Here is a 24570-nt window from a genome sequence, read left to right as displayed (position 1 = left end):
TCCATGAGGGCCACTTAATTTTACCTGCCTCCTCCATCAGTCACCAAACTGAAGCAATATCCAATGCAACAGTCCAAAGCTTTTACTGTCAAATGTACGAGACCACATAATTCCAACACAGTTTGCACAGCCGCACAAAAAAAAGTAACACCCCAACTGTCCCGCCCCTCCCTCCACAACACCCCTCCCATACCAAAGACCTACCCAATCCCCCCCTCCCCCCTTGCGAACACTCTGGAGCACCCCTCAAGTAGCCATGTATTGACTAAAGCCAGACGCCTGTCGTTGCCAAACAGTCCAACATCCCAAACTCCCTCCCTCAACCCCTCCACAAACACTCCCATCCCCCCTCTCACTTCAGCACCCCAATCATGCCATCCCAACACTCAACAAATCACCTCCCCTCCCCCCACTATCCCTAGCATAGCAAAACATATTTGGGGAACACCCATATGCAGGGGGTGCAGGGCCAAAACACTCCCACAGAGTAGGATTTGACTGAGCACAAATAGTAGAACAATGCATTATGAAACCAGTATCTCATTTACATCAGTATACGGTAGCTATCGTGCCATAAGCATAGGTAGGCTGTGGGGTTTTAGGTTTAAACCTATAATAACTGATAAAACCCCACGGAAAGAAAAATAGCCCTCACCGGTGATAACACTGAAAAAACACCTGCACAACCACAAACTAAATACCATTCAAAGAAAGGGAAAAATAAAGTGAAAGAGTCATTTTGTTCTTACTGAAGGGGTCAATAAAATGTAACTTTGTTATACAAGCTAGCAGTAAGAAAGACTGGCTAACATTATTCAGCTTGAGTTTTGTTCTTTAGGGATGCCACTAAAATATTGTTTCTTCTTCCTTTTACTTTTTTCAGTTTTATGGCCTTTGGTCTAAAGATGCAGGGATTAGTTTCATGTTTTTAGGTCTAGTTTAATTATTTTATAAACTGTAGAGAATCAGGACATATCAAAATTATATTTGATATTTTGGCTGCATTTGATTCTTTCACTGATTGGTAAAATGGCTAGTTTCATAAAAATCTTTCCTAATATGTGTCATCACATTTACCCACAGAGAATGGGTAAAAACCCTTAATACATCAGACCATAGTTTCTAGAGGGTCAGTATTGATAGTAGGTGAATTGCCAACACCTCAGGCTTTAAACATTAAATGCAAGGTATAGTGACAAGTATATATATCACCAAGCATCTGGGATAGTGGTGAAAACATGACACCAGACTTTTGGAAAACATGGAACGCAGTGTCACTTGCAAAAAAAGGTTCTTTCCCAGTTCAACATAGATTAGAGTGATATTGTTTGTATTTGCAGTGATTCAGCTACGTATATAAAACATTTGTGTGATGACCTGTCAAAATTGATACCCGAGCTGAAGTGATTGCCTGTAGGACATCCTTGCCACTTGTTAGATGGTATTCTGAAAGCATCTTTACAATCAGTTAATGAGGGATGCTACTGACTTTTTAGTCCATTCTGGTGCACTGTTTTCTTATGCCCAGGAATTGAAACACAAATATTTATAATTTTGTGCTTTATGTGGCACCAAAGAAAGAGTCATCCCAACTGTGTCCCTTAGCTGACGGTTCTCAGCCCAAGGGGCTATGAATGCTGAGAGGGCCTTTTCACAGACGTTTTCATGGGAAGGAAAGCACGAGCGCACATGACCAAAGACTCGCTGAAGAAGTATTGTATGGTGTACTACAATATGATTAATTTGCAAAAATCTCTTTGGACCTCACATACACTATACGTACACTGTCCATATACCATGTTCTTTCAGTGCAGAAAGCAAGCAATGATAAAAGCAAAACGTTCCATAAACACCGGAAAAACACTTTTTCTGTTGTTTTTAGTGGCGTGAAAATGTGTAACCACTGATAACAGCTGTTTTTTAAGATATTGAAAACACTGAAAAAACCCCACCAGAATTTACCAAATATAGAAACTGAAAACAGGACAGCCTAAGCATAGGCCATAGCCCTAAAGACAGGAACAGAAAGATGCAGCTCAAATCACAAATAAGCACAATACCCCACAGTACAGTTGGCAGTATGAACAGCCTCACAGAAAACATTAGGTCGCTGAAAAGAATTAGGAGGCTACATAACTGAGTGGCCGATATCAGTTCAGGTGAACAAACCAGTCCCTCGGAGCGAGCATCTTAAATGCTAACAGTCAGAGAGCAGTGCAACAGTGCGGCCCATCAGGTATGAGCATGAGCACAAAATATAAAAAACACAGTAATAACCCCATCAACCATTATAGCAGTTCTGAGTCTCCATTACTCAACATCATCAGACCCTGCTATAGAGTCCCGTTTCTTGCTCTTCAATGCTTTAGCATGGTCCATCGCAGCCTTTGGAGTGTTAAAAATCTTGCCACCGCCCATCTCCCCTATTCGAAGTCTGGCAGGATAGAGCATAGCGTAGCAAATTCCCTCTGACCTCAAGAACTGCTTCACAGCACTGAATTCCCTTCTAGCAGCTTGGACTGCTACGGTAAAGTCAGGGAAAAAGACCGAGGTATGGCCCTGATGTGTAATGTTACCCTTCTCCCTAGCCAAGCGCAGGATAGTATCCCGGTCTCGATAATTTAAAATCTTGGCGATACTGCACGATGAACACATTCGATAACTGTTCGGAGCCAAAAAATTCAGTAATCAGGCGCTCAACAAACGACTCCATCCGGGCCACATTTGTCGATTCCGGCAGCCCAGTAATTCGTATATTGTTGCGCGGGACCGCGCTTCTAAGTCTTTGTTCCTGGCCTGGATTACTGAGAGGACCTTCTCCATACTCAATGTTCGGTCGGAAACCGTTGTCAATCCATCTTCAGCTGCAGAGACCCTTTGTTCCACCTCCCCCACACACGCATTTTGTTTCCCTAGCTGTTAGGGACATGTGATCCAGCCGATGATTTACCGCGGCCATCGCTCCCTCAAAGGACTGCAAAGTGCGCTGCATTGCCAATTAGATTCCAGCGTGAGAGGAGTGTCAGTAAGCGCCTCCGCTTCAGAGTCAGAGGCAGCTTTCTGTGGCATCTTGGGGGGCCCTCTTTGACTCAAAAGTGAGACGTGGTTGTGACTTATCCGTCCGTCCCATGACTGCGACAATGTCACAGTATATCTGAAGATAAATATGCATTAAGTGAAACTATACCACAGCCCCTCCACCAGGCAGAATGTGAAGAGGAGATCACCCACAGGTTGCCGACACCACAGGCGTAGTGTACTATTCTATACCAATTCCTCTCCTTCAATAAATCTCACTATCCCAGAGGCACCTCACAGATCAACCATCCAACCAGCCCCACAGAGCCCGGAACAACTCGGGCGCACAGCAGTGCGTAGTTCAGTGTAGCACATTCAGAGGCAATAGGATAACACCCCAATCGAATCCGTTCAGTATCCAGGGACCAAGAGCAAGAGGTCTGCAGTATAGATGCAGGCGAAGACCTATGGATGTTTCCAGAATGTGCAGCAGAACATGAATTCCAGGTTCCCCCTCGGTTGCCAGTGCACCACATGCCACAAAATACCAGAGAAGCAATAGCACAGGCGGTATCAGGTGCCTCACCACTCCTGCACCGTACGCTTATTGCTTGACCCCACCAATCCAGCTGACGGCAGTCCACACCTCTCCTCCTTCCTGCTATATACACAGTCTCTATTGTGAAAGGCCCGCAGGAGCGGCTCTCACCCACAGCACATCATGGCCCACTTCAAGGCTGGCAGCAGCAATATGGGGAACTCTCAGGACACTCCCCACTCTCCGGATGCTAACAGCAGGCCCAGTCCGATCCCGCCAGGCTCAGACGACTTCTAGGCCCCCGCGCCAGCCGCAGCAAGGAGGATGTGAAAGTCTATGAGGGATTCCAGAATGCGCTTAACAATATGCTCTTCAAATTCCCCCTCCGCTGCCAGCTCACCACATGCCACAGTACATCAGAAAGGCAATGCCCCAGGCGGTATCAGGTGCCTCACCGCTCCTATCCCTGAAGTGTTCTGCAGGGTCCCAACAATCCCGCCGACGGCAGGCCGCACCCAGCCCCTCTCCTTCTGTTGACACAGCCTCAGTCACGAAGATCTCCGCAGGAGCAGCTCTCGCCCACAGCACTGCAATTCCCACTTCAGGGCTGGCACTAATAGTACGGGGAACACTCCGCACACTCCCCGGTCATCGGATTATCACAGCAGGCCCAGTGCGATCCTTCCAGCCGCACACTTCACCCAGGCCCCCCCCGCGCCAGCCGCAGCAAGGAGGACACGGCCCCCGCCCGCGGCCCGATCCCGCCTCCGTTGTCCGAGCCGCAGTCAGACCGGAACCTCACCTACCGCAGCCAGCACCGACGGGCGGCAACACTCCAGGCAGTTCTTATCTGGAATTGCTGCTACAGGCTGTCTCCGCAACTGCCAGTGCCCCTCTCTATCTCCTCACCGGCTCAACCGCACATGGCCCAGCTCTCCGGTCCGCCGAAAGCTCCTGAGAGCCGTCCCGCAAATTCAAGGAGAGCAAGCCGCATCCGCCGCACAGCGCAGACCCCGGCAAACTAAGGGGCCCGCACAGAATGCAGACACTGGTTCCCAGGCCGCACAACACAGGAGAGGCCTAGCGTGCCGTCCCAGCCGCCATTTGCCGCAGCTCAGCTCCGTGGCTAGAATGTCCGTTTCACCCGCTGATCCTGATCCAGTCCGATCACCAGCGACACCAATGGATTCTATAAGTAAGTGAGACGCCGCTCAAGTTGATTATAGGCACATAGCAGGTACGATGCAACGGATATTTGTCAGATTTCAGCTCGGTCAGGCAGAGCCTAACATTAGTGCGGCCATCTTGCTGTGCGCCCTCTAGCGCCCCCCATGAACCGTAAGTTAAGGCGGGAAATGTAGCTGACATAACATTCAAGAGATGGCCATGAGATTGCTTGTTAGGTGGATGTCTGTGGCGTTGGTTCATGACTATCCTTTAAAATCCAAATTAAGGCAATGCTTTTTTGTCTACTTCTTGCAAATCTAAATCTTGGCCAATGTATTTATATCACGTTTTCTTTTCACACTTATTGTCCTGCGACTTCTTATTGCTGCCCTTTTCCCCCGCATCTAATCTTTTTTAACTGAATGATTTTACCTTTCACATTTATGATCATATAATGTGAATTTGGTTTTTCTCTCTCTCTCTCCCCCATCTCCCTCTCCCTCTCTCCCCCATCTCCCTCTCCCTCTCTCTCTTTCTCATTTATTTGCTGTAGTTATGCGGTATCGAAGCTTCCCATATGAATGAGGTAGGTATAGGATGTTGCATGTGAAAATGAGCTTCATACAAATTAAATAAATATACAATTTGTGTCATGTAAAGCAGCAGTACTACCAACAAATACTTCCAAACCTGCAGTCAGTTCGAAGACCTTAACCAACATCCTGTAAATCCTATGTTCTTTGCAATCTGCAAGCAGAAAAACGTATTGCAGTCAGCTAGTGTTAGCGATAATTCTAAATACTGCAATTGTGTGTGGCCTCTTGTGCTTTTTTAAGCCGGAAAACGGGTATCACACTATATCTGACCACCTCAGAATGTGTAAATGAAAACCTGCAAAACAGCCCCGGAAGGAGCAGCTGGTTTTTGTTAGTATGAGAGAATGGGATGTTTTGTATTTGTAGAATGCAAAGTGAATAGGTGGGAAATCAATTAAAACGCAAGTTGACTGGAGATCAGATCATTAAGCAGTATCAAAAAATCTTTAGCATGTTTGAGTATTTGTGGTCGAACTGCTGTTTTTTTATTTGTTTGTAAAATTACTTGAACCAAATAGCCCTGCTAGTTTTCCTTCATGCTAACCCGAGGTAATGAGCATTTCCATAAAAGTGTGGGAGGACAGGAGTAAAACTGTTTGAATGAAGCAAGCATGCATGCCAGGATAAAGTGGCATAACTGTTTCATGGAATACCCCTGCATGTGTATTGCACAGGATAAAGCTTTGTGAAAGTGTTACAGATATCAAGTCAATGGCATGTGCTAATTTAACCACATTTACTTCTTTTATGCCCATACCCTGCGCTTCAAATAGATGTCTTCTTCTGCAGATTGCTCATATTTTGAAATACATCCAGGTGTAGACTGGGGACCAGAAACGTATGTAGCGCCATCAATAGACGATGGAGCAACTTTATCAACCTCATCATAAGGCAACGGTGGCTGTCGACGTTCAGTGTTGTCCCGTTTTTTAAAATACCAGACTCTGCAATTGATAAAACAGTCATTCTTGTAAAATGTATTAAAATTTCCTTTTAAATGATAGTAAATTTCACATACAATTAGTGATCAATCAAGCAAGGGATACTGCGAATCAAATATGAAGGAATCTGGTGAGTCCCTCATGATAAAAGTATACAAAATACTGCAGAGTTTTTTTTAGCAATAAAGATGGCAAGTCCTGATTGGTGCAAGACTGATAATTGCAGCTCCCCTAAAGTCATCTATAGCTTGCCGGTTATTGCTTTATGCTCAGTTTTTTGTCTCTTTTCGAGTTTTATGTCCACAATAATCTTGCTCCTGACTTTTGGGTAACTTGCCCGTATAGCCCTCATTTTTGCATGTCTTCCCACAAGACTATGCCTTATACCTTTTCCCTTCATTAGTCTAGGATTGAGGACTGTGGCCCAGCTATTAAGTTTTTCTCTCCACTCTTGTTGTTAATTTCCTGTTCTGATTATTACCCTCCTATCACCTTTGATCGAAACACGGTCGCCATTATTTCATATTGGTCAAACTGGTTTTTCCTATCTCTCTTTGTGATTAGAATTTCTCTGATTCTCAACAAGACTTGATATGGTAAACATGTGTTTCTCACACACCCTCTGATTCACTATTTTTCTGTAGTATACTTTATGGCACACATGAAGGCTCGCCGTCATTAATTCAATTCTTTTCTCAGTAAGTGGAATTGCACATGGAAGTATTTTTTATACTTTTATCATCAAATGTTTTGCTCTTACCAGATTCTTTCATTTGGGATTCGTAACTCAATATTTTTTGTAGTACACCCCACCATCTCCTACCTTCCTTGCACTTCATTAGTTTAGACAATATATAGTAAGGAGGCACCAAGGTGTTTTAGCACCTAGATCAAAGGCAGTTTGGATGGTCCTGGGGAGCATGTGAAATCCGATGACACTTTGTCCTCTCCATTTACATGAGGGATTCCACTTGGATGAAATGAGCCTGATATTTTCTATTAGCTGGTTTCCAACATTCCTGCTTTGGGGCTATTGGATGAAGTTCAAAGCCACAGGGTCCATGAACGTTTAACTACTATTGGCTGAGAAATAGGTTACAAATGTTATTATATCCTGGAAGCAGGCACAATTGAGAGGTGCTGCTATCACTATGTAAATGTTTCTGCTCCACCTTGGCCCCTTTTGATAGACTTTTGTTGACTTAATTTGTTTTTAAGAAGTTAGTTAAGAAACACGCTTGTTCTTTAAGATTCTGCTTTTCCTTCTTCTAACTTTACCCTCCTGATTCTTTTGGTGCAAGCCTCAACCACCAGTGTAAACCAAATGCACTTTACAGCCACATAAGTGTTAGAATGTTTTATTCCTGGGATATTTTGGGCTGTAAAGTATTCACATCCTGCAGTCTGGCGTCAAGTTATAATGTGACCTTTATGCTGGTCTGCTATCCCAAGTGATTATGGCAACAAGAAATGCAAATTCTGGAGTCTTTCATGGTAAATGGGGTCTGGTGGGGTGGATGCAGCTAAGCAAACCCTTCAGATTGGGTGAGATGCAGTAAACTCCTTTTCCAGATCCATGTGCTGTGGAGCGGCCCTAAGGCTGTTCTTCTGGATGAAGATGTCTAAATATTCAGAAACCATCTGAAGCATGTATCTAGTAATGTTATTGAATAGAGAGCATGTATTTAGTACTGAGGTTTCTCTTGAGGAATTCCAAAAAAAGGCACCAAAGTTAGACATGTAGAACTGTCCACCCCAGCTGAGCACTACAAATGAATACATTTAAATTCTTAGGAGCAGCCCTTTCATCCGCAGCCCATTCAACACCTATCGAAGGACAAATGAAGAGATGCCCTTGAGGTTGTACACTCAGATGGGTTCACTCGTTTCGGCCAGAGTACTGCTTCCAAACTTCTTAAATTATACGTCTTTCATTCACTGGACACCAAAGGGGGTGTAAGAATTAGAGTAGATTTACTCGACCAGAAAGATCCTTCAGGTGTTTTTATCAGTCATTTGCTTTTTTGCCTTTGAATTCTCCTCCAGTAGCACCTTTACCTTTCCATCCTTCTTTCCTGGATCCTAGATGTTCCATTAGCTTTTTGCAGCAGATAGCTGCCAGATTGCTAATTTGGACTTCCTTTTGTCCATTTGGGTAAGGATTGTTCAGATCCTAATAGAAAACATTGTGTCCAGGCATTATTTAAACATAAAAGGTGTGTAAGCCATTCTTCCTTTTGCAGAGGGGCCTTGCTGTGTCTGCAACACATGATTTTGTTCAATGTTGTGATGTGGGAGGACATTTAGGTGGATGCCATGAAAGAAATCAATGTCCCACAGTTTTCATGGAGTGGGGAACCACCAATAGTGAGAACAAGAATTGCCATCTATTCTGTTCCAGAGTGTTTTCCATTGTCTTGGGAATGTCTTGATAACGGTCCAGGTCTTAACCCTTCTTTTCACTTTGCTTTCTGTGCCCGATGCCATTGTGCGATAATTGGTGCTATGTTATAGAAGATGAACCATTTTTATTTATTCTATGCACCGGCAACAGCTATTGATTTTTTATTGTTTATATTTCAATCGATATTGGTACAGCTAAAGGTTCTTTAACAGCTGCTTTAGTGTTTGACACCCCCTGAATAAGTCTCCAATGTCTCCTCTCTGCAGTAGTACAGATTCTAAGAGTGCCCGTAGACCTTTTCCCACCATCCAGTGTGGTTCCTGCATGGGATCTAAAAATGTTTTGTTGGGATTATCGCTTTAGCTCATTGGATGAGTAAACTACGGGACCTGCTGGTGTTACTACTAGGCATTGAGTACTCAATAAATACAGGTTCGAGGCATATGAGCTGTAGATCACATGCTTTGCATACTCCTGCCATCTAGTGTTGGGTCCAGATGTTTGAAGTTTGTTTTTCTTCGAAGAAGTCTTTTCTAGTCACAAGGTAGGTGACTCCTCCTTTCGGTGATAGCGCACATGGGCATCGACTCCATTGTCAGATAGTTTTTTCCGCAATCAGATTCAGACGTGAATTGCTGCGCTCCGGTTCGACATCGTTTGTTCGGTTTCCCTCGGGGCGCAAGACTCTCACCCTCGACTGTATTGTTTTCGATTGTGTATCCTATTCTCCACGTATCGTATTTACATCTAAAAAACCCTCTTTCAGTCGGGAAGCTTGTGGAAGGCTGTCGAGCCTACAAGGGTCGTTCTGCCTCAGTCGATGGAATGGACTCCATTCAAATTCTGCCCTTGGTGCCACGCCAACTCACACGAAGTATGCAACCTGTACGTGTCCCAGAGCACAGAGAACAGGACTGCGATGCGTGCTAGGCTTTCCTCACCAAGAAGACGCTGCGCAACCGTCAGACTCGAAGTCGTGACATGCAGAGCCAACACGCAACTTTTATTCTGGACCTCTTCCGAGAGGATTCGGAACAAGAAGTCGGAGAAGCTATGAGAGCCGAAGAAGAACAGGATCCCATCTCTATCTCTGACTATGGCTCTGGGGGTGGGACGACATCCCGCAAGGGCAGTGAGTACTGATCCTCCCTTGCCCCAAAGTGCACCTCAGTCCAAAAAGGAGGCTGCGGTCCAACCCCCACCTCCTGGCCAAGATCGGCATCTGACGCCCCATCTTTCGGCTTTGCACCAAAACACACCTAAAGGCCTTCCGGCGCCGAACCGTCCGAAAACGGGCTCTGATCTAAAACCTTTGGGATCAAAGTCGAAGCCAGGCTCCGGCCCACCCCTTTCGACGCCGAAAACACTTTCGGATCCAAAATCATCAGGATCCAAAACCTCAGCAACAAAACCATCGGCACCAAAACAACCGGATGTGCCAATTCCATCTCAAGACCAACATTTCGATGCTCCGCCTAACAAACTGGATCCGAAACGGAGACAATTGTACATCCATCCAACTACTGGACATATCACCACAAAAGTGACCCTTAAAAGGAAATCTGACACAGAGGACACTTTCCACATTCCTTTAAAGAGGAAAATTGTCGGTACTAATCCTCCTCCACCTCCCCTCTACTTCTTTTCCTGAGCCTCAAACTTCAATAATTTCACCTGAATACTCACCACCACATACGCCTGAAGATCAGGATAATGAGGATGGGAATGGGATGGGGCTGGGGACAATGCACCATTGCTCCAAGACACATGGGCAGATTATAATACCGACTCTCCCATAGGGAATGATCCTGACCTGTACCCTACCAAGCCCTCTACACCGGAAGTCACCGTCGGTTACATAGAACTGCTGGGTAGAGCTGTCGACTATCATGGTGTACAGCTGCACAAAGAATCCCTTGAAGAGGATTTCCTTTTTGAAACCCTTAGCAGCACAGAAAAGTCATTGCACACACTACCTAAGCTCAAGGGTATGATCAGGCACGTTGATGACCTATTTAATGACCTTGTCAGGGCCTGTATCCTTACCCCTAGGGTAGATAAAAAGTACAAGCGAGCTCCATCTGACCCAGCGTACATAAAGTGACATATACCATTGGACTCCCTAGTGATGTTCAAAGCTCATAGAAAGGCCAACTCTCAAACTACAGGAGATGCTCCATCCCAGATAATTGACTCTTCGGGGAAAAGGTTAGCCTCTCAGGCAGCAAACGTCTGGCGCATCTCTAACAGGCAAGCACTGCTTGCAAGGAATGACAGGGCACATTGGGACGAGATGGAGAATGTGCTCCAATTTCCGCCCGATAAACGTAAATCTAAAGCGCAAGACCTAGTGTGGGAGGCACAGCTCATTTCAAATAATGGAATCAGATGCTCCCTGGATGCTGCAGACACTGCTGTTAGAGCTGTAAACAACAGCGTCCTTTAAAGAAGGCACACCTGGCTACGTATCTTAGGTTTCAAACCTGAGGTTCAGACTTCCATACTAAACACAACCTTTGACAAAGAACATCTCTTTGGCCCAGTGGTAGATTCCTCACTGGAAAAAAATAAGAAAGATACTGAATTGGCCAAACCAATGGGAGCCCTTCAACTAACACAAGCATGTGGTTCCTTTCGACACTCCTTCTACCACGGAGGGTCCAAAAATACCTCCTCTGAGACCACCACCATGTACAAAAGCAACAACCAACCCTCTGCCTCTAAGGGTTATTTCAGAGAGGGTTACAGAGGCAACAACAGCAAAGGCAGAGGTAGAGGCTTAAATACACTCACCTCCCCCCTCCAACACAAAGCAGTGATTTCCCTGCACTCCCCCCGACAATTTAACACCTGTTGGGGGGCGACTTTCAGATTTCCTACCTATCTGGCAGTCCATAACAACAGACAAGTGGGTACTAGAAATTATCCATTCTGGTTACTGCCTGGAGTTCACCAACAATCCTCCATTCCCCCAAGGTCTCACAAAATTTCACTGGATCACCTGCACCTCCTCAAACAAGAGGTTCAGCCTCCTAAAAGTGGCTATAGTGCCCGTACCACCACAACACCACTGGTCGGGAGTGTACTCCTTTTACTTTCTAATACCCAAAAAAGACTGCACTCTTAGACCAATATTTGACCTCAGAGAACTAAATCTTTACATAAAGTCAGACCATTTTCACATGGTAACACTTCAACAAGTACTACCACTTTGCAAAAGGGCGACTTTCTGTCTACTCTGGACTTAAAGGACGCCTATTTCCAAATTCCATTCCATCCCGCTCATCGCAAATTTCTCAGATTTGTGATAGCGGGTCAACATTACCAGTTCTAAGTACTCCCGTTCAGAATCACCACTGCCCCCAGAGTCTTTCCAGAGTCTTTCCAAAGTGTTTGGCAGTAGTCGCTGCTCACCTAAGAAGACACCACATCCAGGTCTTCCCCTACTTGGACAAATGGCTCATCAAAGCCAGTACGTATCCAAAGTATCTCCAGCATACTCGCAGAACAATTCAGTTACTACATTAACTGGGGTTCACAGTCAATGTGCTAAAATCACATCTCCAGCCTGCCAATGCTCAAAACTACCTAGGAGCCACATTGAATACTCAAAAGACTCTGGCGTTCCCCTATGCATCCAGAATTCACAACATTTGGAGGGCCTGATGGAAGAAGCACTTAACATACGCTTTGATATCCACTTTTTCCGCCCATTCGGGGGGCTCCCCGGATGCTGATGTTGGATTGACTGGATTGATATACTAGGTCCTCCAAGTGCGCCTGAAGAGTGAGGTTTTGGTCCCTCAGGTCAACAAACTCCCATCTGTAAGAATCCAGTTCCTCCACTCTCACTTGCTTCAGGGTGGAGATTCTGTGTCCCAGGACCCCCTTACCCTTGTCCCTTGTGACCTCTGCCCTGAGCAACATCATTTCTTGATGAAGTTTGTCAAACAGGCCTTTCATAAAGGCCCTGGTGAGGGGGGCTCCCCTCTTTTTGGCGAGGTTCAATGCATGTAGGTCTTTCTGCTTTCTCCCCATTTAAGGCTTTAGTTCCAATGTCATTCTGCTTTCTTTGCTGGAGTCTTAGTTAGCATGTCCCTGAGAGTTTGTTCCATGTGCACCTAATGGAGTGCCATGGGTGCTATGATGCAGGTTGAGGAGGCGTCGGACGACCTGTTGCAGTGGGGAGTGTGCTTGTTGGGGCTAAGTTCCACCATCGTCCCACACAGTAGGTGGGGGAGTTCGGTATCTGCCCAGATTCTTTGTTGGAGCAGCAATCCCTGTGTTTAGGGTTGGGGCCAGCAGGCCACACACCCCTGCGTCCCAGCCCAAGGAGCTGAATCCCCGCGCCCACAGCATCCATGTTCGGACTGCCCTGGATGTGAAGCTACAGATGAGTTCTGGGGGCTCTCAGCTGTATGGTTGCGAGCTGAGCCTACATTATGCATCATTGCATTTATGGACCCAACTGTTTATGTGGGTCCGCAGCAGGTGCAGCTCAACTGAAGTCGGGGAGGGTGGTAAGCTGGCCCCATATACTCACTGAATGATAGGTCTCATGTGGAGTTCGGCTGGGCCTGTGATGCAAGAGGGCCTAGTCTCCGTGTTGGTGACCCCACCTGGGTAGCAGCTCGCTAGGTGCACGTGGAACTGGCGATTCTGGGGTGCAAGAGTTGCTAGCAGCTAGCCAGTATCTCTCAGTGGCCCAGCAACGATGTGGGCTCAGTATTGACCATCGGGCTGGGCGGTATAGTCAGTAATTGGGACGCCACATGGCCCAAAAGGTCCATCTTGCCTCATTTCTTCCTTTTTTTCTTTTTTTTATCTCCCCTCACACGCCCTAGTAAAAATGTAATTACCTGGATCTTGAGAAATACTTGAGTTTTATGTGTCTACCATCTCCTCTTTGTAGGATTTACTGGTGTTTTTAAAAAAACCAAGGCATTTTCTAAACCAATCATTTCAAAATGTATTTTTGTGTGTGTTAAGATTTATTCAGAGCTAGTGGACCACTGGAATCTGAATACCATCAAGGCTTGAGCTGCCAGAGTTTGGGCAGTTACTTTGGTGGCCTGTTTTGCAGCTTGATATGTGTGTTACTGCTCAGTTGCCTTCTATTCACATCGATGCCAAGCTTCACATGAAACAAGTGGAGGCCTTTTTGCAGTGTATGGTTTAAGATAAATGTTCCTCTTTTCCTGACCTGCTCATAGTGCTTTTGTAGTCTTTCAAAATATGTTTACTGTGAAGAAGCAAGATATCCATTTGAAGAGGGAACTGCCTTTGGAAGTAGTACTATAATGGATACTCTGTTGCCGATTCCTCTTTCACCCTCACCTTTCCTTCTTGTGTAATGGTATTGCACTTACACAGAAATTGTGAGCTTTGAGCTGTGAAGCAGAACTGCAGCATGGGGACAAAGGCTTCTGCCTCAATATCTGCAGATACGTATATTTGTGTGTCTGCATTTCTCGATGCATAAATATAACTTAAATGTCACATGTGGCCTTTGTGGTTTGTAGCTATCTTCGTGTCGATTTTGCTGGACATTTGATGCACCTTGGTGGTTAACAACTGATTACCAGTTTGATAGTGGACACATTTCAAAATATGAGGAGTCTGCAGAAGGAAGAATATATTCACCAAATATGGCACTATAGACAAGAAATGCATTAGTTAATGTTACAAATGGATATAGTGTCCAACTGCTTGATTTTCTTTTTTTATTCCAGGAGTTTATAAATGACATGCTCAATTCATGATGAGAAAGCACGTAGACTGAACGAGATGTCTTTGCATGAGATAGTAATAGTCATCCATGATTGTGGCCATATTATTGGTTGAAGTAGTTTCTTTGTTGTGCTTAAAACTGTATTCCGTTTTTTTTATGTTTTTGCATACTCTACTTACACCCATATAGTAACATTGTGATGCAAACCATACATTGTATATGAGGGGTGAAATGGTGATTTTACTGGTGAACCATGACAGAAGATATGGGAATGCAAATATGACATGAGTACTTAACAATATGTGAAGGAAACAGTAAAGATTGTTAATGACAGAACTCCTTTATGCAAGTAAAATAAGTATTGGCAAGTCATTCTCTGGAAAGTTTGTGTGTGCGATTGTATGGATGGTTGAACTTGAGCATGAATCATGGTTGCATACATAGAGGGCTCAATAAATAGGTGAGTGCATTGATGGATGAAGATGCTAAGGACAGTGTATGAAGTAATGATAGTGTAGTTGGAGGACATTGCAGTTTGTGGTTGGTCTGGAGCAATCAGTTGGGGTTGTGCATGAGGGAATAAGCATGAATGGATGTTGTGGCAGTGTGGGAGACAACTACAATGTACACAGCGCTGGGGCAGAATGTGCAAGGCTACTAGTGTTCGACTTCAGCCGTTTGTCCAGATCATGGTGGTTCTGGGGCATCATAGAGTGATGTAAATGTAAATGTAGGTATACTTATATAGCGCAACCTGTCACCACAAAGGGCATCCTGGCGCTTGCCTAGGGAACCCGTCCTGGTATTCCCCTGTGAGAAGCCCCGACAGGGTGTCCACAGGGTGAAAGTCAGGCATCCCGCCGCGAGGGGCCGTTGTGGAGATTAAGCAAGCTATTGCCCAGAGTCGCAGAGTGTGAACCCGTGAGTCGAGGAGGCACCGGGACGAGAATTATCGAGTCCGTGGAATTTGTAGCCCAAGACCCGCCGGGGCGGGGAATTGAACCCTGGTCCAGGACCGATCTCAGATTCCGGGTCTGCCGCCTCTAACCCCTGAGCCACACTTCTCCACTGGTGATGGTGGCTTCCTTTTCGTTTAACCATGCAGAGGCATTTAGGTCTACTGACCGGGGGAAGGGAATGGGTGATCTTCAAAAAATGCCTAATTTCTTCATATTTAAAACGCACATGAATTGCTTCAGATTTCGTTTGTGCAGTCATTAGATGAATTTCTTGGAACACGCATTTGTTTTAGTTTTTATGTTCAGCCTGGTGAAAGTGCTTAAAACGTCTGATAAGGCCCACCTGAGAATATCTCTGCCTTCATTGACTACCATACGCACTGCTCCGCTCTACTCAGCGAAGCTAAGGCAGTCTCAGCGATTGGCCTTTGTGGTCCAAGTGTGATGGCAACATTCTGCAGTTCCTGGGAAGCACTGTCATTTACTCCCTGTGATCTCATGATGCACCATAAAGGAAAAGGACCCCCCCCCTCCTTGTACTGACCCATCTGACTGTCACAACAATGAAAGTGATTTGAGCTTGTCCACAGGCATAATTCAGGAATGACAGTTACAGTCAACAGGTGGCTGATACATGTGGGCTGCTCTATATGCAAATGATTTACACAACAGTCAGTCGCTAAGGGGCCGTCAATATGCCTGTGTCTCTTTGTATAAGCTCCGCAAGAGAGCTAAATCCATCTCTCGCCCATTGTAGAAAAGGAAATAGGGTAAAGAGTAAGGGAGAGAGGCAGGTTGTGGGAGGTCTCAGGAAAAATATCCATCTTGCTTCTCTGATGCCCCACTTCAATACAAGTGTTTTTGATGTATTTCTTTTAAGTCTTTTTATTCAATTTACAATACAATACACAACATAAACAGTGCAATAGCATGTTATGGGGTATCATCTTGACATAAGCATGAAAGTCAATAAAAAAAGGTGTCGGGGGCAGTGGGTCCCCATTCCGAGGATAGTGAAAAAAAAGCACAGACCAACATCAGGCAGACACACTACATTATCGTAGAAAGGTTACTGTGTAGGGGTGAACCGTCCACATCACCTAAGAGGCCCCCCTTTTGGTAGAAGGAGCAGGGGAGGTTGGGTGTAGGTGGGATGGGTCTGTTAATCCAGCTCAGTCACATTCCTGGACAGCAAAGAGGAATCAGCATTGTTTGTGTCTAATGCGTCAGAGTCTGAGGGGCCACTTAGGTCTGTGCCTTGATTGCCCAATATGTTCCGCCAAATCTCAAGATCATGTTCTGTGTTGTTATCAGTATGGACCTTCCGAAGCCTACTTTCTTCCGCTACTGTCCATTTCAGGAAGTTGGCAAGCCATTTAACCACAGCCGGAGGGGTCGGGCCAGACCAATGTATGGCTGGGCACCGTCTCGCCAGCCCTTATCCCAACTGTGCGAATCTGTACCGCATGTCTTTACCCTTCTTGGGAAGAGGTAGCAGCCCGGCAGGCCGTGTCGGGCTGTTAGCTCTGCAGTCACATTTGTCACACTACGCACCTCATGTAGTACCTCACCCCGAATCCTGTATCTGCGTGCACTCCCATGCAACATGTCCAAACTCTGTTGGTATTGCTCCACACAGAGTACAGCCTGCCGGATGTATTGGATAGACCCTATGTAGTTGTTGTGGCATCAGGTAAGCTCTATATATGTGATAAAAATTTACCAATTTAAACCAGGCATTGCATGCTATGTCCTGGACTTGTGGCAGTACCCTATTTCATTCTCAATCCGTAAGGCGGGGTCTCCAGCTCCTCATTCCATGCGGCATGCTGTAGTGCAACATTCATCTGCCTATCGCTCTTGAGGACAGCATTTACCCAGGAGATAATACCTTTGGAGGAGCCGGGATCTATGTTCTCCTGCGGTACTTGGGACTGACCTGGGTCCTCCGGGAAGGACGTCCAGATCTTGCGGTTCGGCCAAGATATGCTTACATACTGCACAAATTGTCCCTGATCTATGCATTTGTGAGTTCCAACCTCCTCTACTGACTTAAAGGTGCAATTTATAAATAGGTCTCCCGCTCTCTGGAAACCACCCTCCATCCATTTATTAACATCCATGGAGTCACGGATGTGCAGGAAGGGGCGCACTCACCAAATCGGGGGAGACCTGGCATAGGGCACCCATCTTAGAACTGTGTGACTGCTTTTTCCCAAGCCTGAGTCACTTGTAGGACAATAAAGGGAGTCCCCGCTAGTAGTCTCCATCCACATATAAGCAGCTTGTCGAGCTCAGCCAGTACGGTCGAGCAAGATAGCAATGTCTTCTCCCAGTTTGGACCTTATTGTGATGTACATTAATACATTATGATGTATATTAATAATAAAAATAATAGTAAAATTGGTATTATATGTTATGCCATAATATATATTAACCCTAAGGAGATAGGTCTTGAAACGCGGTAAAGGCTAGGCCTTATAATTGAATATATAACACACAAAGTGCCTAAACCACACTTACTTCAAACAAAAACGATTTCAAGGCTGGAAAAATATTTATTAAATCCCAACCAGGCAAACTTGTTCAATGCCAATGATTTTGTTATTTTTTGCAAATTACTTTCCAGCCTTGAAATCGTTTTTGTTTGAAGTAAGTGTGGTTTAGGCGCTTTGTGTGTCATATATATAATATATATTAAAGCATGTGTATGCCCTGAATGTCATCTTTGCACTTCCACAAGATAAAAGAAAGTACTAAGCAGCGGGACCTTAGTTGGGCAAACTCCCACCATGGATAGCATTAAGATGGAGTGGTAACTTGTTTCACCACTTGCTGCCAAGGCAGTGTTAAGACATTTTTAGACTCTCTAGATAATTCTTCAAAAAGCATTGAGTCAAGAAAAGGTCTATGTGGGCAGATGGGTCTATAGTGTAATTTACAACAACAGGCACGTTACATTAAAGAAAACCTAGTCCCTAATAGAGCTTTGAAATCAGTTTCTCTAACAACTGGAAGGCAGGGCAGCTTCTGGAATCTAGGGGTGATATGGTTTCTGTATTACAATCTGAATCTGTTGGTAGCGTCTGAAAGTCCAGCCATTATAACCATGAAGCAATCTTTCATTCGATCTTTCTGGGAAGGCCATCTAAGGAAATGGCGTGTTTAAGGATTACATGTATATAATGCTGGCCTTCATTACAGTTGATGTGTGTGTCTCCTTGAGACAAACTTGGTGGAATATGATGTGTATACCTGACTTGATTGGGTAGAGCAAATATCAAAGGGTATGCCATGAAGTAATGTTCACAACTACAATCTGAATTTCTAACTTCATTTCATCAAATTAGAATGTGTGCAGGAGGAAATTGGAGAGCTTTCACCACAATTAAATTGCAGAAGTCAGGATTAGGATTGCATGATGCAAGTAAGGCAGCAGACTAACAGCAGTAGAGAAAGACTTAAACCAGTCAAAAACATCTGATGCACATCTGGGACTTAGTCTGCCAGAATGGAATGGTTAACAACAAAAGTACCTAACTCATATTTTGTTTTATTAAATCATGTTTATTTGTATTTTTGTGTAAGGTGCAAACAGCAGCGTTATTGACAAAGGAAGATGAATAGCATAGGCTGAGTCTACTATTTTAATATGGCACTATCTGAAAGAGACACGTTAGTGATAGACTCCTTACCTTAGAATATTCCCCAGGCGTCAGACTGGATCTGGAAAGTTTTCTGCTTAGCAGTACCCCTGCGTGCCAGTAGGTTGCGTTGTGCGGCTCCACGCCCGTCACTGGCGTCATAAGCGCTGGGATGCCGTCACAGAGGCTACTTAGGCGCCACCCATGTGCGCTGACGTCAGTTCTTTCTTTTTCCGCGCCGAAAGCGCAGATCCGGATTGAGCACGTACCTCTTTTTTTAGACTTATTGTCTCCCTTTCTTGTCTCTGGTGCAGGTAGGGATACCCGGCTTTAAGTCTTGCGGGTCGTGCCACCGTAATATGTCGATGGCAGACCCCAATGATGTCTGCCTCTACTGCCTGGAGCATGACCATGACTCCCGGGATTGTCGGGACTGTCGTGCCATGGCCCAGAAGGCGTTACGGGAGCAGGCTCAAAGTTGCTAGAGGTCCGGCACTCCTCTCACCGCCGCTCCGGGTCTAGGGGTCGTTCGCGGGACCGCTCACGGGACCAGACTCTAAGACTTCACCTTCAGATTCTAGTAAGCGGCGCCATAAAAAGAAGTCGAAGAAGCGCGGTCGTTCTCAGGCTTTCCCCGTCGCTCCCCGAGGCGGACTTGGGGGACAGGGGCTCCACCCATGTGGCTCCTCCGGAGCCTGGGAGTCCCGCAGCCTACCCGCTATACACTGGTCCGTTGGCAACTCCCGAACAGGTGCAAGAGTTTCTTGCTGCCATGCACTGCCTGTTTAGGCCTCGTGCTCCCGCTGGTGCGCCTGCGGGCCCCTCGGTCCCATGTCCAGATCCTGTTGGCCCGGCGGCACCGCCTCTGGCGCAAGCCCCGGAGCCACTGGATCCAGCGCCCTCGGCTCCGGCGCCACAAGGTGCAGCACTGCAGGCTCAGGCCCCAGCACCGCCACAGGCACCACACTGGATGCCATTTATCCTGCCCCTGCCCCGGTTTCCAGACCATTTTGTTCCGGCCTGGGATCCACGTTGGGATGCGACTCCGGCGTGGCTCCGGCTGGCGCCGCTACCTGCGCTGCTTCCCGCGCCGCCGACCCCCTCTCCGGCCCTGCCGCTGCGGTCGGCTCCTTCTACCCCGGAGCCAGTCGAGGATTGGGACGGCTCCGAGGACCCCCTTGCGCAGCGGTATGACTCCGAGCAGGATTGGGTGGATGGCCTTCAAAATGCCCGTGAACTTGATGTGTCCTCTGACCCGGGGTTTGCCTCGCCTCCGCCTACTATGGAGGAAGGCGCTTCCTATACTATGGTGCTGCGTCACGCCACGAGGCTCTCCATCTTGACCTCCCAACGGTGGCCCTTAAGACCAACATCCTTACGGAAGTGCTCCAGACGGCGTCTAAGTCATCGGAGCCGCTGCTCCCTTTCAATGAGGCCCTTACCGAAGTCCTCTTGGGTACTTGGTTGCGGCTGGCCTCTGGGGCACTGGTGGATAAGAACATCACTAAGTGTCATAGTCCGGCGCCTAGTGATGCCGCCTTCTTGACCACTCACCCCACGCCTGAGAGCCTGGTCATTCAGGCCTCGACATCGCAGAGTGCCTTTCCCTCTGCCCCCCAGATAAGGACTCTAAGAGGCTGGACAAATATGGCAAGAGGTTGTTCTCCTCAGCCCAGTTTGCTTATTGGGCTGTTACTCCCACGCAGTGTGGGATTCGGTGGCAGAGGTTCTGCCTCAGTGCTGTGAGGAGGTCCAGGCTGTCCTTTCCCAAGCGATTGCGGAGGACAAGGATGCAGTGAAGTTTGCCATCAGGTGTGGTTTGGACACCGCTGATTTGTTGGGCAGGGCGATTTCCTCGACTGTGGCGTTGCGGCGCCATGCCTGGTTGCGTTCCACTCGGTTCTCACCCAATGTCCAGAGCTCGCTCATTGACATGCCCTTCGATGCGTCCCGTCTCTTTGGCGACAAGGCAGACCATGCCCTGTAGCGCTTTAAAGACTCACGCGCCATGGCCAAGTCATTGGGTCTTTCCACGAAGGCCCCTGCCACGTCTGGGTTTTGTGCCAGGGTTAGAGCACCCAAGCAGGCTCCTCCGCTAAGCCTGTGCAGAACCAGCCCCAGCGTGGCTGCGGCAATGGCTTCCGCAGGAGCGGGTCTGGTACCCAGCAAGCGGGTCAGTCCACCTCCACCCCCGCTGCTTCCGCCTCTAAGCCTTCCTAATCCAAGCTTCAGGGGACACCCCAAGCCTGTGGGTGGCAGGGTCCGTCACCACCTCCACCACTGGCGCAAAATCACATTGAACAAGTGGGTGCTGCGGATAATCTGCCAAGGTTACTCGCTCCCCTTTCTATCTTCCCCTCCAGCCATGCCACCTCGGTGCCACCGCATGTTGGGGGATCATTTGGCTCTTCTCTGTGAAGAAGTCACGGCCCTCCTGGCCAAGGGGGCCATCAAGTATGTTCCCAATCAGGAATTAGGGAGTGGCTGTTATTCACACTGCTTTCTGGTTCTCAAGAAGGAAAAGGGGAGCTTGCGCCCCATCTTGGACCTCCGGGACGTCAATCGCTTCCTCCGGAAGGAAAAGTTCAAGATGCTGACTCTGGCTCAGGTCCTGACTGACCTGGACCCTTGAGACTGGATGGTAGCGTTGGACTTGCAGGACGCTTATTTTCACATTCCAGTCCTGCCAGCCCACCGGCGTTACCTGCGGTTCATGGTAGGCCAGGAGCATTTTCAATTTGCCGTGCTCCCCTTCAGCCTTACCAGCGCCCCTCGGGTGTTCACGAAAGTGATGGCGGTGGTCGAATCTCATCTGCGCCGGTCCGGGTGTCAGTTTTCCCCTACCTCAACGACTGGCTGTTGAAGGCAGGCTGGCCCCAGGCAGTAGTCTCCCTCCTCCAGACTACGACCGACCTCCTGCATTTGCTGGGGTTCTCCATCAATGTGCCGAAGTCGCACCTGAGTCCCTCTCAGAAGCTCCCGTTCATCGGAGCGGTTCTGGATTCGACGCTGTTTCGGGTTTATCCTCCAGAGCAGCGAGTCCGGGATATTCAGGCTATGATTCCGCTCTTTCAGCCTCTATCCCGGGTTTTGGTCAGGATGACCCTCCGGCTTCTGTGTCTGTTGGCCTCCTGCATCCTGCTGGTGACACATGCCAGATGGCATATGGGGCTCTGCAGTGGGACCTGAAGTTCAAGTGGGCACAGCATCAGGGCAATCTGTCCGATCACGTCCAGGTCTCGGAGGGCGCTGCGCGACAGTTGCAGTGGTGGCGCACGAACCGCGATTGGTCAGTGGTGACGGATGCGTCCCTCCTGGGATGGGGAGTCCACATGGGAGAGGTGGAGATCAGAGGCCTCTGGTCTCGGGCGGAGTCCCAGCTCTATATCAGCCTTCTGGAGCTGTGGGCGATCCGGCTTGCACTGAAGGCATTCCTTCCCTCTGTCCGGGGAAGTGTAGTGCAGGAGTTCACAGACGACACCACCTCCATTTGGTATTGCAACAAACAGGGCGGGGGTGGGGTCCAGGGCCCTATGTCAGGAGGCTCTGCTCCTTTGGACTTGGCTAGAACATCACGGCATTACCTTGGTGGTTCAACACCAGGCAGGTTCTCTGAACGCCAGGCTGGGCAAACTCAGCCGCCGGTGCATGATGGATCACGAATGGCGTCTGAACTCGGACGTGGCGCAAGTTCTCTTTCAGCAGTGGGGAGAGCCTTGATTAGATCTATTTGCCACCGAAGAGAACGCACAATGTCATCAGTTCTGTGTGTTGGAATTTCCAAAGCAGCACTCGCTCGGAGACGCTTTTCGTCGCAAGTTGAGTTGCGGTCTGTTGTACGCCTTTCCACCAATACCACTTCTGCCCAGAGTGCTGAAAAAGATCAGGTGCGACTGGGCCCAAGTCGTTCTTATGGCTCCGGACTGGGCTCGAAGAGTCTGGTATCCCAAGCTACTCAGTATGAGCATCGATCCCCCGATCCGTCTGCCTCTTCGGGAGGAACTTCTGTCACAGCAGCAGGGGACGGTCCTCCACTTGAATCTGTCCAGCCTCCACCTCCATGCTTGGAGATTGAGCGGCAGCAGTTGACACCTTTTGATCTTCCTCCCAAAGTCTGTGATGTCATTCTGGCAGCCAGGCGTCCCTCCACTAAAACGTATACGCCTTGCAGGTGGAACAGATTTGTGGCATGGTGCACAGCGAAGGCTGTGGATCCCCTTTCTGCCCCTCTTTCTGAGGTTCTTTTGTTTCTCCTGTCTTTGGCCCAGCAGGGCTCTGCTCTCTGCACTATCAAAGGTTATCTTTCTGACATTTCTGCCTTCCTGAGGCTTCCTGATCAGCCTTCTCTTTTTAAGTCCCCTGTTGTTAACCGCTTTCTCAAAGGCATTATAAACACGTTTCCTCCCGTGCCTTTCATAATGCCTCAATGGGAATTTTCTGATGTGGGCTCCCTTTGAGCCTCTTCATTACCGTCCCTTACGTCTTCTCACTCTAAAGACGGCTTTCCTGGTTTCTATCACCTCTGCTAACAGAGTGAGTGAGCTCTAGGCCCTTTCTTCCAAACCTCCTTTCCTTTCTGTTCATCCAGACACGGTGGTTTTATGGGTGTTCGTGGGTGTTTCCTTGCATCGCGGCCGGGCTTAGCTTCGCCTCCTGCCCTCACCGACCGGCCGGTCTTTGCTCTGCCGGTCCAGCGCCAAAGACCACTTACCAGACTGCAAGCCCCAGGAGCCACAGGGGCTCATTGCGCATTTCCCACGCGCCAGGAGGCGCATAAAGACTCGCCTGCTGCAGAGTCCATCGGTGTTCGTGGGTGTTTCCTTGCATCGCGGCCGGGCTTAGCTCCGCCTCCCGCCCTCACCGACCGGCCGGGCTTTGCTCCGCCAGTCCAGCGCCACAGACCACTTGCCAGACTGCAAGCCCCAGGAGCCACAGGTGCTCATTGCGCATTTCCCACGAACCAGGAGGCGCATAAAGACTCGCCTGCTGCAGAGTCCATCGGTGTTCGTGGGTGTTTCCTTGCATCGCGGCTGGGCTTAGCTCCGCCCCCCACCCTCACCGACCGGCCGGGCTTTGCTCCGCCGGTCCAGCGCCACAGACCACTTACCAGACTGCAAGCCCCAGGAGCCACAGGGGCTCATTGCGCATTTCCCACGCGCCAGGAGGCGCATAAAGACTCGCCTGCTGCAGAGTCCATCGGTGTTCGTGGGTGTTTCCTTGCATCGTGGCCGGGCTTAGCTCCGCCCCCCTGCCCTCACCGACCAGCCGGGCTTTGCTCCGCCGGTCCAGCGCCACAGACCACTTGCCAGACTGCAAGCCCCAGGAGCCACAGGGGCTCATTGCGCATTTCTCACGCACCAGGAGGCGCATAAAGACTCGCCTGCTCCCTCGTCCCGCGAGGACGTGCGCGGGACGCGCGCGGGACGCGCCGGGCTTAGCCCGGGCAAAAGGCGGGCACTTTGTGGCCCTCAGAGGCACGAGGAGGACGGGACGGGGCCACTCCCCCTGATCCCATCACACCGCCAAGACAGAGAGGCTTGCACTCAGGGTCACAAGTTCTATGCAGGCCATC

At 48.1% G+C, this 24570-nt stretch overlaps 1 protein-coding gene across 3 annotated transcripts in view; it reads left to right on the top strand.

Annotated features, from left to right (window-relative positions):
• STAT1 (signal transducer and activator of transcription 1) overlaps nt 1-24570 on the top strand; it is a 590542-nt gene that overhangs the window by 492649 nt on the left and 73323 nt on the right. The window contains exons 24-25 of one of the 3 annotated variants that reach the window (XM_086955382.1): nt 5277-5309; nt 14397-14767. The exons of 1 other annotated variant lie outside the window; for it this stretch is intronic. In XM_086955382.1, coding sequence (XP_086811508.1) covers nt 5277-5309; nt 14397-14426 — 63 coding nt within the window. In that variant the 3' untranslated portion in view covers nt 14427-14767. Of the gene's footprint in view, nt 1-5276; nt 5310-14396; nt 14768-24570 lie in introns of those variants that run through there. One more of the 3 variants, XM_086955383.1, reaches the window with a different exon arrangement.

Source organism: Lissotriton vulgaris, chromosome 2_1 (genome assembly GCF_964263255.1).
Source record: "Lissotriton vulgaris chromosome 2_1, aLisVul1.2, whole genome shotgun sequence".
Lineage (NCBI taxonomy): Eukaryota > Metazoa > Chordata > Amphibia > Caudata > Salamandridae > Lissotriton > Lissotriton vulgaris.
The sequence above is the reverse complement of the archived record's forward strand: the minus strand, read 5'-3'. Positions and strand labels throughout refer to the sequence as shown.